The sequence below is a fragment of the Falco cherrug genome, chromosome 1 (assembly GCF_023634085.1).
Source record: "Falco cherrug isolate bFalChe1 chromosome 1, bFalChe1.pri, whole genome shotgun sequence".
Lineage (NCBI taxonomy): Eukaryota > Metazoa > Chordata > Aves > Falconiformes > Falconidae > Falco > Falco cherrug.
Window position 1 is genome coordinate 41,515,835 of NC_073697.1, and position 17,008 is coordinate 41,532,842.

At 50.4% G+C, this 17,008-nt stretch overlaps 1 protein-coding gene across 6 annotated transcripts in view; it reads right to left on the reverse strand.

The window, feature by feature from the left end:
* The window catches only part of RNF24 (ring finger protein 24), a 33,569-nt gene extending 16,806 nt beyond the window's left edge, over positions 1-16,763 (reverse strand). Inside the window, exons 1-2 of one of the 6 annotated variants that reach the window (XM_055699114.1) lie at positions 16,709-16,763; positions 7,144-7,225 (exon numbers count right to left, since the gene is read on the reverse strand). Coding sequence is in view for 2 of the 6 variants with exons in the window: in XM_055699075.1 (XP_055555050.1) it covers positions 7,144-7,225; positions 9,622-9,685 (146 nt within the window). In the remaining 4 variants the exon portion in view is untranslated. Of the gene's footprint in view, positions 1-2,170; positions 2,342-7,143; positions 7,226-9,621; positions 9,852-11,097; positions 11,259-16,708 lie in introns of those variants that run through there. The other 5 variants (XM_027799971.2, XM_055699075.1, XM_005435320.4 and 2 more) reach the window with 5 other exon arrangements.
* Positions 16,764-17,008: the final 245 nt, after the last annotated feature.

A 17,008-nucleotide genomic window follows, 5' to 3' on the forward strand; every position in this document is an offset into this window, starting at 1 on the left:
GCAAGGCATTTCAAAGCAGGCAGATACCCCTCCTGGGGCACCCACCGCCCCTGGGATGGGGGGCATGAGCTGCCTGGAGAAAAGGGGGTTGATACTGCAGAAACCTTACAGAGGGGAGGATTTCCCTGGGGCTGGATGAGACTGTCTCTGTGGCATGAGGATATCAAGGTCTGGGGGGAACACACTGACTTGCTCCTTGTCTGTACAATGAAGCTGCCACGATGGCAGAGACAAAGCATAGAATGCCTGATGCCCATCTCTGCCTAGGTTTCTGACTGCATCTGGGTCCATTGGGTTTTTATGTCCTCGCAGAGCGTGAGGTCATGGGGAGAGGACTGCTAAACATCGAGAGCTAGGGAGGATGTCTGCTGGCCAGCAGCACTCAGGACAAAAGAAATAAGTTTGCTAAAGAAAGATAAACCTTGTGAAAGAGTGGGAAGAAAAAGCCCTGAACCAGGAAAGTCCTATGAGAGTCTGAAGGGTTGGCTGGAAGAAAATGGTTTCAGTGCACATAAAAAAAAAATTTAAATATATACGTGCGTATACATGCATGCATATTTCTTTGCATATTTATATATATAGTATATGTAATACATGGCAAATAAAATTATCTTTGACTAAAGGAAAGGAGAAAAAAATCTTATTTTCCCAGGCCGCAGCATGGAGGCAACTAAAGGGTGACTATTTAACAATTTAACAGCTTGCAAAAATAAAAAGGAATGGCAGTGTCCTCGCGATAGGGCCACATGCAGGCAGCACCACAAAGCAGGACAACCCGAGCTCTGTGCCTCCTCCTTCATTACACCCTCCAATGAATCAGCCACGCAGGGCTGAGCACATCCCCATTTCTTCAACAACTACAAAAATGAGCTTTAATTAAAAGCCAAGTTACAGTTAATGGCATATCAAGAAGTCAGGAAGTGAAGTGTTACAGGTCAGCATTAGCTCGCTGGCTTCGCAGTGCTTTGATTACAAGTTGGGCTGTTAAAGGCAAACCTAAATAAGCCACCTAGCCGAATTAATCCCTATTATAATCATAGCAAGCACTTAATGCGCTTAATAAGTGGGGCCAACCTCTTACCCAGAGCTTTCATTAGGAGATCTCAAAAGAATTAATAAAGGAGGCAATTAACTTCTTACAGGTAGAGAAACTGAGGCAGGGAGGAGCAGAGCGAGGCAGGAGAGTCACAGTCTATGAGGCTGGAATATGACACCAGGGATGCTGCTAGTCTGATGTAGGTGATGCCATGAGCACCACTCATGGGCTGAGAGCCGCAATTTTTTTGTTTCCTGCTGCTTTGCTGCATGGATTTGAACTGTGTGCTCCTTCTCTGGGTTTTACTTATTAAAAGGAGTGTGCACTTTTTTTAAAAAAAATTGTTATTATTTATTTATAATACCAGTGCATAAAGGGGCCACACGAGCGCTGTGCATCGTACCTAAATATAGCCCATGTGCTGGATGGAAGGGTGGTTTCTGCCTCTGCTGCCATAAATAAAAACCCATTTTCAGAGGGATTTACCTTATGTTTTCGAGATGAACAACTTCCTCCACAGGGATTCAAAGCAAACCCAGGACAGTCTGAACCTCCTGAACCATTAACTAAGGAAACTGGATGGAGCTGGTGGTCTGTGCCCCTGCAGCACCCCACTGGCGAAGCCAATACAACTCCAGGAAATACTGAGCTTTAAAAACTCAACAAAGCCAGACACACACAGGTTCCTGTCGCCCAGTCGAAGCCATGAACCTCAGGGAAAAGAAAATGCTAAGCCGTGGCAAAAATCCAAGTTGAAATATTTTATCAATGGGAAAGTTTTCAAGCAGGCGTGAATGACATCTCGAGTTTCAAAGGCGTTACGCAAGCCCACAACCTGTTTTATACAGGTTTAACCAAAATGGTTATTAACTCGGCTGAAAGTTAAACTGTGAGCAGCTGACAAGACCTTTCTGAAATATCCCAAGTTGTACTGCGAAGCAGGGTATTCTTCCATGCAATGAATCCACAACATAAAAGTTATTTAATGGGTATGACTAATGGGATAATATTTATTAAAAAAAAAAATTAAAAAATTGCCAGGGTTAAAAAAGTAGCAACAGATGCCTGCTTTTAACTTGCAAGCATACACCCCCCCCCCCCTTGTGAACCCCAAAAGAAAAGCGAAGCCCTGACCTCAAGCAGCTGGAAGGAATTTCCTTCAGCTCCACCTCTGGAGCCGGTCCAGCGTGAGGATCTGCACCGCGGCAGTCGGAAAATCACAAGCAGCTGCAGAGCCAGCCCCCAAAACCAGCACCGCTGTTGCCCGAGAGATGCGGAGATGCCACAAGGCTGCATCGCCTTCGCCTGGGATGGAACAGGAGGGAAATCTCAGCGCTGCTCCAGCTGGTAGCAACGTCCTTTGCCATTCAAAACCAGGGGACAACAGAACCGAGAGTGGGGGGAAAACAACCAAAGTCTCGTCATGCTGCAATTTTAGTTGGGCTATGATGCTACTATAGGGATGGTGTCAGTCCACAGCCTGGCCACATCCAGTGCTGGCTCTGAGCATCCAACGGGACCCACCTCCTTCACCACAAAAAACAACAGCGAACAGAGGAGAAGCATGAGCAATCTCGCATGGCTCAGCAGCATTATTGCTTAGTGGGATTAATAACGGAGCAGCGGAGTGTGCCAGGAATGGAGAGCATCCCAACAGGTCCCTCGCATCCCTGACACCGCATGGCAGAGCTGCACTGAGATCCAGCAAAGCTCATCTGGAGCAATGCTGTGCCGTGGCTGGGGAACAGAGGAAACTTTTGGGTGTCAAGAACAAAACCTGTTTATTTGACCCATTTCCGCTGTGTGCAGGTTTTGAGGGTGGTGGTGGATTTTTGCTGCATGCCTGGACAACCAAGAAACCAAACTGACCTCCAACCAAGAACCACTTGGAACCTTTGATCCCTTCCCCCAAGAGTGAATCCAATGCTTTTTTTGAATAGGAATCAGGAAATTTCCTGGCAGTGATCCCTGGCTGGCTGACACCAAGCACAAAACCTTAACCCTCTCCACTGTCTTCGGGCAGGGGGACATAGGCAGAGCAACGTGGCAATGCGATGAAGCAATCAGCCACTGGAAAAAAACCAGAAAAGTCTTTATAATGAAAGGAATACCCAGCAGCGCAACTGGTACCACTGCAATTTTCATGAAGTGCTTTTGATTCTGGACAGTTTAACAGAATAATGATCCCACAACCTTAATACCAAGGAGCACCTTTAAACACGAAAATGTTTTTGCTACTATTGGCAGAGAAACGTGTGGAAAATAGGTCAGCTGCAGCTCCCATCGCTGAGTTTAAAGTCAAGTGCTTTCACCCAGTGTTGTCGGGAAGGCAAACCAGAGGTTTGCTCAGGGCTGATTTCACAAGTTTCAGGAAAAAAAGGCAAAAATAAACGGGGGTGGGGGTGGGAGAAATCAATAGTGCTTTTTAATCAGGTCTGCAGGAGGGGGGAAGTGGAGGTTGGAGGAGAGCCCTGCTTGGGCTCCCATCAGATCACAGAAATAAGAAATGGAGATCACTTATCAGGAGGGTTTGAAGCGGAGTCAGTAGTTTCCCTGCTTTGAAATGTGCACACTAGCTGCTCAAGTATGGTTCAGTTTGCTTCTCGGGGATGAAATAACACTTGAGGAATCTTTTCCCTTTGGCCCTGGGGATTTTTAATATTTTTTTCCCCCCTTTTCTGGGCACACAGCTCCATCCCAGATCCAACATCATGACCCACTGAGCTCACTCCTCCTCCTGAAAGCATGGTGGGAAAGGACGCACTGCTGCCTTGTCCTGCCCCCAGCCCCCTTGATACTCACAGCAGTGAGGGCAGAAGGCAGCAGCCCCCAGGACCCTGTGCAGGGTCACAGTGATGGGACCATATCACGCCATCCCTGCCTGCTGCTGTGGTGCTTGACAGAGCAGCATCACCCCATACCATACAGCTCAGGTGCTAAAACATTTAATAACACAGCATGTTATTAAATATGGGTGTATTTTAGCTGAAGCAAAGCACTGAAGTTACACACCACTGTAGGGTGGGCAGCTTTACACTAAACGTTGCAGTCTCCCCGCCCCTATTGCTCAATTTGGTGGAAATGATCTTCCGCTTTCATCTGCAGTTGTATTTCCTCATGTGCAAGAGTTTTCCCCAATTAGCAGGTTCTTTGGGGAAAGACAATTGGAAACCCTGTAAGAAACTCTCAGCCTATGCTGCTGAAGGGCTGGACCAGAGAACTTGGTGTTAAAAGCTTCAGGGAATTTGCAAATTCCTGGGTGAGGACACTGAGAGCCACTGGGGGCTCCCAAAATATCACATCTGGAAGAAAAATAATATTGCTTTGATCAAGTTGTCTTCAGGCAGAACAAAAGCAAATTGTTTTCTGCAGAGCAGAAGAGCAACCAGCCTTCTCTGCTCTTTCATATTGACAGGCAGATGGACTAAATGACCTCCTGAAACCCTTTTCCCCATTTCCTAAGCTCCTTTAATTGGGTGGGTGGTGCGGCACGCGGGAAATAAAATAAATCAGTGCAACACCCAGGGATCAATAATCCCTACAAAATCCTCCTGGAGGTAGGCACCCTGTGCTGGCAATGGGAATTGCAGCTGCTAGCAGGCATCCTATAAAGGCAATAAGAGGAGCCAAGCATAAACTGGGATGCAGGAAAGCACAATGCTCTCGTTTACCCTAAATAAGGTTGCTAGGTTATGGATTTTTTTGAGGGGGGGCATAATCTGAAAGGGCATCCAGATGGCTGTAAAGCCTTGCGGTGGAAAAGCAGCATGAGGCCATAGAGGGAAGAATTCCTCTTTATGTTGCTGATGTCTGCTCCCAGATCCTGGATTTCAGTCCCCAGGAATGCTCTCCACAGACCCTTTTAACTGCACCATTTATATTTGTGGTAAAAATTAAAGAGAAGAGGGAATTGAATGCAGAAGAGTGTAAAAGCTGGTGTCTGGATACCAGAAAAAAAAAAAGTCACTAAAATCCTGCAGAGGAGCCGTCCCCCAAAGCCCACGTTGGTTGTGCAAGGTTTGTATTTTAAGAAGCTGACAGCATTATAAAGCCTTCAGGAAAACCCAAACAAACCCCAACCTCAGCCTGCTGGGAATTTACACTAATGCCACGTCACTGTTGTTTGCTGTTTTCCTAATGCTTACAGAAAAATGAGCTGCGCAGTCAGTCTTCCCTTCCTCTGGTTTTAACAGAAGTACTGGGTTTTGAAGGAGTAATTTTTTTCTATCATTCCTTCTCCTCTGCTAACAGAGACTAGGAAGATTTTGCAATGCTTCAGAGTCCAGCAAAAATACCTCCCCGAGCCATATGGATACGGGGGACAAAACACTTCACTATCAGCATAAGCAAAGGGGGCTGCAAGGATCGCAAACCCCTCAAAATTTAGTTGGAAATGGAAAACCCCAGAGTTGTGTAGTCAAGCTAGGTGCTTGATGGAGATAGGCATGCATAAACCCAACATATACATCTCCTTCTCTGTCACACAGAGTCGCAGCACTGAAGGCAATGCCATGGGATACCTTCCTTCTCTCCTGTTCTGCCTGGCAACATGGCCTAACCTTAGTGGGATGGAGAAAGCCAGGGGACCTGAAAATTCAGGGGTACCCACACCCTGGGAGTCTGTAACCACGAGGTAATGGATAGGCATCTGTGAATTTTCAGCATTACCTACCCACACACCTCCTCTGCCCAAGGATGTTGCTTCTTATACAGGTTTCTCATAAACTGAGCCCTAAATAAGTAAAACTCCAAGTTACAGGCATGCTGCTGATGCAGGACTCACTTTTTTTATAAAAAAACCCACAAAACAACTTTTGAGAGTGTTACTTGAAGTTGGCATTTTTCTTGCAGCTGACGGCACAATACGGCTAAATATTTTCTGACTGCTTCAAGGCTACTGGGGCCTCCTTGGGAAGCGAAGCTAAAAAACACCAATGCGACTTTCATGCGTGTAATAGTTTGCTGTCAGTTCTTTACAAATTCCTGGGCACTGAATCGCTTACTAGAAGGCAAAATACATGAGTGGCACTAACAAGTCGGCTTGGCAACAGGCAGACAGGCTGCCTTGAGTGTCTTTTTAAAGGTCAAGAGAGCACATGATGCCTGAGAGCCCGGGCATTCGGTTTTCATTATGAGTTAAAGATATTTGCAGCGAGTCTGGTTATTAAATTGCCACCTCACACCAGCCAGTCACACATCTTTTAAAACCAATCTTTAAAGCCAAGACCTGCCCTTCCTCAAATATCATTATCCCTCTTTCAACCCACTCCTACCTTTCCCCACCTCCACCAAAACAGTGGCATTTGAGGGGAAAACCCGTGTTGAGATGTAACGCAAGGAAAGTTCCCACCACCGCAAAGATTTTTGGGTAGTGCTGCCGAGAAGCATCATTGAAATTCAGTGGGAGAAGCTGGTTTTCCTCCGCTCCGCGGGGGCTGCCATGTTAAATCACATTTGGATTCACAGTACAAGGCTGCTAAAACACCACCGCAGCGCCTATTGGCACATTTCAATGAAAACGCTGTGGCCTCATTAGTATAGTGGAAATTATGAGCTTGTCTTTGTATATATTTAAAAGCTTGCCTCTGAAAGTATATTGGGTCAGGGCCAGAAATTCCTGGCTTGGAGCTCCTACCACTCGGCAGTTCAGGATTGCTTTGCTCACACAGGTCAAACGACCATGCAGCCATCGACCCGAGAGAAAAGGCATTTAAAAAATACCCTACAGGGAAAGGCACAGGGCAGTATTGCAAGAGAAAGCAGAGCAACAGGGTTTGAACTAAACCTTCCTCCACATTAGCTCCATCCATGGTTTCCCTTACAAGCCAGTTAGTGATCATGTCCTAATGAAAGTGCAGGTTATAACTAAGAGGATGCAGGAATGTGGGGTGCGTGGAGTTTCATCCCGCTCCCATCACTCCTTACAGCCAGGGTGAGAGCATCCCATCAACCCAGAAGCGCCTCTGGGGATGGACCATGAAAGTCTGAATCCTTTGCAATAAGGGGCAACCTCATGAAATAACCTTGTTTTCAGGATCTGGTCAACTCAATATGCGATTTTACAAGTCTCTAATCAAGCAAAACTTTTGGGTCAGCTCCCTACTTACCCGCACGGGTGCCGCAATGCAGCCAAGCCACGCAAACCCAACGTATCTGCTGAACGGCTACTGCGGTTTGCTGCCAGGGATGCTGGAAAAAAAGAAAAAAAATCCCTAATATTGCACAAAAATCCAGAGCGAGGAAGGGACAGGATGAAGATATTGGTTTTAAATGCTTTGTTTCACAAAGGCTCCTATAAATTGGTTCAGCTTTTAGTAACAGCACAGAGATCCCCTTTTAAAACACGGCGATGACGTTACATGGCATAGAGAGAAAAGGAGGAGGGAAAAAAAAAAAAAGGCTCGGCTAATCCTTGCAATTTTATAAGCATCTGAGACACTAATCCGTTGATCTCATTGAAAAGGATTAGAATTACTCTCTCACCAGTAAATTTAAGAAGTTTTCTACCAGATGTAAACAAAAGCGGAGAACAGCCTGCAGAGATGGCTGCCACACAGTGAGTCCTTGCCGAGAAATCCTCACCAGAGCTGGTTTTGGGGTGGAAAAGGGGAATTTCTATCCCAGCGCCATGGAGGGTTGTCTGGAGTGATGCCGGTATCTGAGGCAAGCCCAGTCAGCTTGCCCAGCTGCAGCCAAAAGGCAGGATCCTGTCCCAGGCGAACATCCCACAGGGGCATCACAACCCATTTTGGGGTCCCACTGTTACTGGAATGATGCTCCAGATTTTAAAAAAAAACAACAAAAAACCGCACAACACCACATAAAACCTCCAACTTGTTCTGCGCTGGCTAAGGAAAACAGTATTTTAATAGTAAGGAAAAAAGAGCGCAAACTTTTAAGCAGCAAATTGGATAACTCACACAAAACCCAAGTTTTGCACAGCTTTACAGCAACCTTCATCACACAGCTTTGAGGCAAGGACCCAAATTATTAAATATATAAATATAACATGGCATCCTTGTGTAAACAGTCTGGCACCTGCTGCTACATTTGTAATGAATAATTCGTAATATTAGGAATAAATTATTTGATTTAGAAGATGAAGCAGGCAACGTACAACCTAGTTTTTGATACCAACCACCGTTTGTTCCCAAGTTCAATGTCCTGGCTCTTAAGAGAAGCATTAACAGCTGAAATAAATCAAAACCTAAAGGGGGCTTCAGGCAAAAAAGATTCAGGTGATCCTTTGGTGAGGATAAGCCACTTCAGTTAGAAAACAAAAGTTTTCTAACGAAGAAAGCAAACTTTTCTTAGTGTTTGCTTCTTTCCTCTTTAAAATGCCATGCAAAAAGGAAACCTGATGGGATTTAAGCTTCAGCCTCAGCTTAAACCAGAGCTCTAATCTTAAAGACACTTTTGGAGGCGCTTGATGGGACAGGAGCAGTACCTCTCTTCTCCAGCCCATTTTAATGGGGTACCACTTTTTTTTTTTTTTTTTTTTTTTTTCCTCTTTAGGCACAGAAAAATTTTCTTTTGGCTTTGGGAAAACACGTTGCATCCCCGTGCAGCCCATCTCCTAATGCTGCAACACTCCCACTCCCAGCTTTAGAGTCCAAGGCTCCTCCATACTGGAATAAACCACCCAGCACCGGGCTTGCCTCCAGCCCCATTCCTATAACATGGCTGCAACACATCCCAGGCCTTTGCCATCACCACTGACTCACTCCTGCTGCTGCATCAATGGCAGATGCATGGGGAAGGCGCTGCAGGAGATGCAAGAGAAGACGCTGCAGCTGATGCGAGGCGGGGAAGACGCAAGGGGGAAGTCTCAAGGGTAGTCAGGAGCACACAACAACTGAGTGTCCCCCAGACAAAGCCACAGCTGAGGAAATGATGCATTTTTTCTGCTTTTACTCCCAATGTGCCACCCCCAAATAACGCTCAGCACAACAGTGAGGTTTTCTTTGGGTGCGAATACAAAGTGAGGCCAGGGTGGAGAGCTCAGCTGATGGAGAGCAGACCTACGTGAGCGCCAGCAGACAGGCTCCAGCCAGCTCTCAGGCGAGATCATCATTATTTATTCAGCCACAAAACATCTAACACCACACAGTCCTGTCCCACTTTGGATAGCCACTACTGTCACAGAGTCTCCAAAAGCCTCATCTTTTATCTCAGATACCAAGAGAGTGAGACGGTGGGTCTTAATCCAGCACTTCTCTCAACTAAAAAGCAAAAGAAAAAACAACCCTGCAGCTGCGTTAATAACCAAGGAGCCAGGAAATCACCCCAGGGGAAGCCCAGCCTGACGACGGGTTTTTATACAGAACAATAGAAAAATGAAAATCTTTAAAGCGCCATGGAAATATTTGCCTGCTCGCGACAAAGCTCTGCGTGAAGAGAAGTTTAATTCAATCCGTACGGTATGCCGGCAATTTAATTTCGCGCAGGCTGCAAGCACAAAGAGCCTCGTCAGGGGGAGGCACAATGCTCCGATGAGTTTATTTTAGTTGGAAGCCATCAGGTGGGAGACCGTGCTCCCTCCCACCCAATTCTGATGGATAATTTGGCTTCACCCTTTTTCTTACCTGCCAGGCTGCTCCTCCTGGCTTCAAACAGACTGACTGAAGAGCTGAAACCTCCTGCTTCCATGCCTGTTGGTTCCCAGGACAGGAATCTGCATGGCCCCAGAGCTCTTATATTTTCCCCTAAATAATCCTCCAAGCCAAGAAGCCAGGAAACCCACCACAATTTGCAGGCAGGGAGAGCAGCAACGGCCCCGAGCCTGACGATGGCTGAAAAAAGGAGGGTGGCTGCTCTCCCCACTCAGCGCTTTCAGTTTCTCTCTTGCAAATGCTCTCCTGGCATGATTTCCTCTAAGGCGCTTTTGCAAGTTAAAAGCTGTATTAGGAGCAAGATTAATGCTCCACAAGGATAAAAAAAACCAACTTCGAATTGTTTAGATTGCAAAACGTCCTTTCAGATCATCAAGTCCAACTGTTAACCCAGCACTGCCAAGGACACTGCTGAACCATGTCCCTCAGCACCACAGCTACATGTCTTTTAAATACCTCCCCATCCCTGGGCAGCCTGTTCCAGTGCCCTTTTGGTGCAGACATGTTCCCTCACACCCAATCTCACCCTCCCCTGGCACAACGTGAGGCCCTTTGCTCTCGTCCTGTCGCTGGTTCCTGGGGAGCAGAGACCGACCCCCCTGGCTACAGCCTCCTGCCAGGCCGTTGCAGAGCCACCGGGTCCCCCCCAGCCCCCTTCTCTCCAGGCTGACCCCCCCAGCCCCCCCCAGGCTGGTGCCCCAGCCAGACACTGAGGGGCTGGAGCGTGTCCAGAGACGGGCAGCCGGTGTCTCCAGGAGATGCCGTGGGAGACTGTGCCAGAGGCTTCACTAAGGCCCAGGCAGACACCGGCCACAGCCTTTCCCTGCCCACTGAGCGGGTCACCCTGTCACAGCAGGTGATCACAGCCGGGCCTGATCGCCGGGCTGTCCCGTACGTGCCGCCTGGTGGCACTTGGGATGATGCTCCATAACCTTCCCCGGCACCGAGGCCAGGCTGACAGGGCTGCAGCTTCCTGATCCTCTTTCTGGCCCTTGTTGTAGACGGCCTCCAGCCACCACACCGCCCTTCTCGGCTCAGGAGCAGCCGGTCCCGCGGGCACCTTCCCTCGCCGGCTCCCTCACCGGCTGGGCCAGGGAGGTCTCTTCCACACGCTCCGGGAACCTCCTGGGCTGGTCCCTCCCTGCCGGGCTGTACTTCCAGCGGGCAGCTGCTAAGCTGAAGGCCCCCACCAGAACAAGGGCTGCCATTGTGAGACTTCTCCCAGCTGCTTATAGAATATGTCACCTGCCTCTTCGTCCCGGCTGGGTGGTCTGTAACAGACTCCCACCAGGTATCTGCCTTGTTGGCCTTTCCCTGACTCCTACGCATAAGCCCCCAACCCTATCGTCACCTTTGTTCAGCCCTGGACAACCAAAACACCCTGCAACCTACAGGGCTACCCACCGCCTCTCCTTCCTTGCCCATCCCTTCCGAAGAGTTCATACCCACCCATTGCAGCACTCCAGTCGTGCAAGTCATCCCACTGTGTTTCTGTGATGGCAACTACGTCCTAATTTCCCTGCTGCACAGTGGCTTCCGGCTCCTCCTGCTTGTTGCCCACACTGTGATGCCTTTCAGTTGGGCTGTTGATCCCGCCACCTTTTTGGGGGGGAGAAGCCCCAATTCCTGCGTGACCATTCTCAGGCGGTTCCGTGGTTCTGACACATCCATGACCCTTGCGTCTTTGCTGCCGCATGGATCTCCATCCCCTGCCTCCACTGAGGTGGCAGACCGAAGGACCTCGCGAGCGTGCCGTCCCTCAAACGCTGCTGTGGTTCCCCAGGCTTCTCTCTAGTGAGCCTGGGTTTATCCCTTTTCCCCTTCAAATCTAGTTTAAGTCTCTTTCAACGAGCCCTGCTAACTCCTGCATGAAGATTCCTTTCCAGCTTTGAGACCGGTGTACCCTGTCCGTTGCTAGCAGCCTTGTGTTGTGTAAACTGACCTGTGATCAAAAAACCACCAAAATAAACAAGGAGAAGTTATTCCTGCTTGCTTATCATGTCCACAGCCCTGGAGCTTGCAGAAAAAGGAACCAGAAGGAGTTCCCCGCCTAGGCTTCCCACAGCCCTCTCTCCTCCTGCTTCTCAGTGTCTCGCCTGCTTTTTCCAAAGGCTGATCCAGTTTTAGCTCCAGCGTCGGAGCAACCCGAGACCTCGCAGCCTTCGGCTACGCCAAGGCAGCTGCTTGCAGCTAATTTGGTCTGTGAGGTCTGGCACCCAGCTCCTGCTGCCCGTCCATGCATCAGCACCGAGGCTTCTTGTTTCTCTCAGAGCAGCGAGGTCGGGCACAGAGTTGACCATCCTCCAGAAGCATGTCTTCTCCTCTCCTGCCACTGCTCATCCCCACCTTGGAGGCTTCACAATTGCTCTGTCCTCACCACGGATGCTACTGCTGGCATCCTTTCCAGGTGCTTTGGATGGCCACTCTTTCCTCCCATTGACATCCCTCTGGCACCGCAATCAGTTCATTAAGAGGACACAGGAGCCCCTGACACATAGTTGGAACTTTTTAGGTTTGTTTTTTTTCTTTGATGGAAAAGAAATGTGCGATACCGGTGAAGAAAGACACGCTGGATGGATGGCCTATGTCATCACTCTGGGGAGGGAAAATGATGCAGCTCCATCCCCAGTGAGCACTCAGGTACCGCTGCATCCTGGGATGGGGGAACCAGGTACTGCTCCAACCCAGCATTCCTGATGAAGAAGATACTGAGGCTTTCCCATTCTTCAAGTTAGGAAGCAAGTTACCTCTGCCCATTGCTACTGTGAAACTGCGAGGGTTTTGCATCCTCTCTTTGAGCACGTGTTCGATGGGATCACCTGCATTTCTCAACCAAAAGGCACCCACTGGAGTCAGGCAATAGCTGAGCTCGCCTGCAGATAAGCCCCACATCACATCATCGCTGATGTCATTATTAAAGCGCTGTCAGTCACTCAGGGTGGGGACATGGGCAGGATGGCCACTCCCGACACAAAGTCTGAGTGGTTTCAGGGCAACATCACTATGAAGGGACAGGAGAGGGAAGTCTACACAAAGTAGATGTTATCTTATGTCAACAACACTCAGCTTCATGATGAATGATCACAGGAAATAAAAATAAACCGAAATCCAGCCCAGCAACACCAACCACAGTCCAGACCAAGGCACTTGAAGACCAGGAAAAGCTTGAAACCCAAAAAAACACTCTCCAGACTTTGACACCAATGGTTCCAAGGTGGTTGAAGACCACCAGAAGCATCTGCATCCCCAAGGGATGGAGTCCTGGGTTTACTGTGCAGCTGGGTGAGACAGCAGGAGTTTGACCCATTCGGAGAGGACCTTGTCTCAGCCGTGCCAAGCCCTGCCATCCCCTGGCAGAAGCATTTCAAGTCACAGTGGTGGGAGCAGGAGAAGATGAGCATGCCCAGCCATTCCTCTCCACCTTTTCTACACTCAGGTGGTGTTTTACGGCTACAAGCTAATCACTCTCAACATGTATTGTGCCGTACAGCTAACATGGAAGCGACAGCTGGGCTGTTGGGAGGGATGCCCCAAGAAGGAACATATGGAGAGGTGGTCCATAAGCACAAAAGCCCTTCTAGCAAAGCCAGGTGTCCTCGTATCATTCCATGCATCACTTAGTCCAGGAGATCAGCTGGAAATCAGACCTCCTTCAGAAAAACCCCCAGGCTTGGTTCAGTCTCACAGTCTGGAGACATCCCATGAACAGCTCTGCCGATGCCTCATCTAAATCTCCCACAGGACGTGGACAGGACTACTCTCTGGCCAAGAATAATGGTAGCAACCAGCAGTCATCATCTTATTCCCATTTGGCACGTATGGTCTTCCTTATTGAAGGTCAGACAGATCCCACAACATCCAGTGCATGTCAACCAAGGTGTCCTTCACAGCTGGTCCACCACAGGTATCCCCAGCTGTGCTCAGAGGTAAGTGGACTGAAGCCTGGGCTGCACAAGCAAGAGGTCCCACCACAGCTTACCCACCTCCACCTCCTGTGCCCCCAAACCTGAGACAGCCTTTGACCAAACAACAGTGCCAGTGACCCAGGCAGCATGCCTGGAGTTTCCAAACCCAGCTGGAGATGAGAAGGAAGGTCGTAGCCAGCACACCAGCTTTGGCATGAACTTTTACTGGTCTAAGAAAAATAAGCAAACCTGAACTGAGCAGGTTGTCAAGTGGAGCTTCAGGAGGTTGTGGAGGGGATTTACTTTGACAGTAAGACTGGGAGGCCCAGAGGTCACCACCACATTCACCTCCAGCAGCTCCACCACCTGCTCAGGACCAGGCCACTTTCACTTGTGGGCATCAGCACCTTGACTTGGTAACTGGATCACAGTATCCCTCCCAGCTGCTTTCAGCACACAGGGCTAGAAGGATTTCTTTTCCTGTTTTTTGCTGTGTTTTAAATATATCAATTAGTGCATTTTGGGTTCCTTCCACTTTGCCCCCAAGCATTTCTTCTGTCAGGGGCTATATTCTTCCACCACCAGTTATTGGAGGCAAAGGCTTGTTATTTTTCCGGGCTGGGGGCCAAATTTGTATTTAATTTTTGCTCCAGATGGCACAGCACTCTAGATGCGTCAGCTGGAGCATCTAACCTGTATGAATAAAGTAATAGAGCAAATAATCTGATTTACTCAGGGGCTGTTTGACACGCTCAAAGTAGCTCTATTTACACCCGTCATAAAAAAAGAAGTGTTAATATGAATTCAGGCTACAGTCTCGCTATCAAACTAAACACCCAGGGGAACTGAAAAAAATAGGAATCAAAATAATAATATTAAAACTTGTATTTTGCTTTCTCGCAAGTCAAGCATACAAAGAAAGGCTTATTTCAGCTGACAAGGCAGTCAGGTCTGAGCTCAGACCTGGGCTTCGTTCACCTTCCTCCTTCCTCACTGGCCCCAAAGCTGCTGTGGGCAGCGGGTCATGCAAACAGAGGTCAACCCTCTCCTCCTACAAGCAAGGAGGAGAGGTGCTGAACCCTGATTTCAGTGTGCGGTGCTGAGAGCTTATGGCTCTGCTCACCTGAGGAGAGGCGAGGACACGAGAGGACAACCACAAGATGCTCCAATTACGCTTCTGGCTAATTCACACCATTTCTAGGAAGGTGCCGCATCGCTCCACCACAGCCTGCAGCTGGGATATGTTCCCTGCAAACTAAACCACCCAAAATAACCCAGAAAAATAAAAAAAAAAAATAAAAAAAAAAGAAAAAGAGATGCAAGTAGTCGGTTTATCTGCCTGGGCACACAAAATGCTGCACAAAATCAGCTGAGCCCGCAAACGTCAGGAAACAAAGGGACAGGGTTTTTGTTTTGTGCTTGCCTTTGCTCTGTTCAGAGCATCCTTGGGCTGCAAGAGCCCGTCCTGGCGGCAGCTGAGACAAAGGAAAGCCAGGAGCTGTAGGCAGGAGGCAGCTGGGGAAAACCGGGGCGAGGAGGCACCCGCATTGCCCTCCCCAGCAGCTGCGGAGCTGGGTTCGCATGTTGCCGAACACGTTATACATGGTAGGAAACTCGAGATCAAAGGAGAGGAGCGTGCCAGAGCAAGATGTCATCCAAACGCCCTGCCAAAGGTGTGCAAGGGAGGGGGGAAATAACCCCCAGACACACACGTTGGCACATTTGAAGGATCTGGCACCATTTATAGGTGCACAGGGTGACTGGACCTATGGAGATGCTCTCCTCCGCCTGCCCAGGCTAAAACAAAGACAGGCTAAACTAAACAAACAAACAAAAAAACCAAACCAAACCAAAACAAAAAATGCAGGAGGTGCATTTTTACCCATTAGTTTTCAGTCCCACGGGACCCACACAAGTCTCCTGCCAAAACAGGCAAAGCAGCGGATGCTGGGACAGCTCCGTACGTGCCTGTATGGCAGGAACAGCAGCCCTGTATAACTCTGAAAAGCAGCTTTTCCCATTTCTGGGTGGTTTTTTTTAAGCCGAAGAAACCCACAGCGTCCTGTCTCAGCCCCAGGAAAGCAAGGCGACGTGCCTGACTCAAAGCCAGCAGCTACCAGGAACAGGGTGAACCGGGGACCCCAAGCCGAGCATGGGGTGGGACTCCCAGGAGCTCCCCCTCACAAAGGGTGTGTGGGGAGGATAGGGACACATCCCCTGCACAAGTCCCTGTCCCTTTGTGCCACCCCAGCCCCCTCCTCTGTCACTCCTGGGCAATGCAGTCACAGATCACGGTCCAGCCCCTGCTGCCCCCTCCTCCAGGCTGTCCTCTCTGCCCCACAAGTGGGGACCTTATGGGTCCCAAGTAGAAACCTTATGGCATCCCCACCGGGCTGCCAGCCACCCCAAAGGCACACCCTGGTCACCCTGAGGGCCTGCCCTACAGGGGTCTGCATGGGGGCAGGAAGGACAGACCATGCCCTGCAGGGCACAGTCAGGAGCAGCCCCATTTCCCTGTGGGGTCCCTGCCCCATCGGGAGGCTGCGGAGCGGAGCCAAGAGAACGGGCAGCCTATCCCCCACTGGGGCTGCTGAGGAGGGGGTGCCCCTACCTCACAGAGCAGTGCACAAGGAGGGGCCCTGCCCCAAGGGGTTGCTGAAGAAGAGGTCCTGCCCCACAGAGGTGCACAGGGAGGGGAGCCCCTGCCCCACAGAGCGTCACACAAAGGCCCTGCCCCACAGAGGTTATAAAAGAGGGGCCCTCCCCCGCAGAGCAGTGCACAAGGAGGGGGTCCTGCCCCATAGAGCAGTGCACAGGGAGGGGAGCTCCTGCCCCACAGAGCATCGGACAACGGCCCTGCCCCACAGGGGTGCTGAAGGATGGGACCTGCCCCACAGAACAACGCGGAGGGAGGGGGCCCTGCCCCACGGCGGGGCCGGAGGAAGGCCCCTGCCTCACAGAGCGGTGCAGAAGGAGAGGGCCCTGCCCTACAGGGGGGCCCTGCCCCACTGAGCAACGCACAGGGAAGGGGCCGTGCCCCACGGCGGATGGGGGGAGCCGTGCCCTGCCCCACAGAGCGGTGCACAGGAAGGGGGTGCCCGGTCCTCCGGCGCCCCAGGGGGCCCCCACCGCCCCGCAGGCCGCCCCGCACTCACCCGCCGCTGTCCCGCCGAGGCTCGCGCCGGCCGCACTGCCCGGCGGCGGGGAGGGACCCGGATGGAGGAGGCCCCGCCCCGCCCCGCCCCCGCCCGGTGCCGGGCACCGCCTGGTCGCTTCGCTGCCCGCATTGCGCCTGCGCGGCGCCGCGCCCGGGGGCGGAGCGACGGGGTGACGTCACATGAGGGTGAAGGGGATGGCGGGTGGGGCGGTGCCGAGGGGGTGAGGGGAGGAGGGGTGGCACTGGGGGCCGTGAGGGGACAGGGGCTGGGGCACGGGGGCTGAGGAGATGGTGTGAG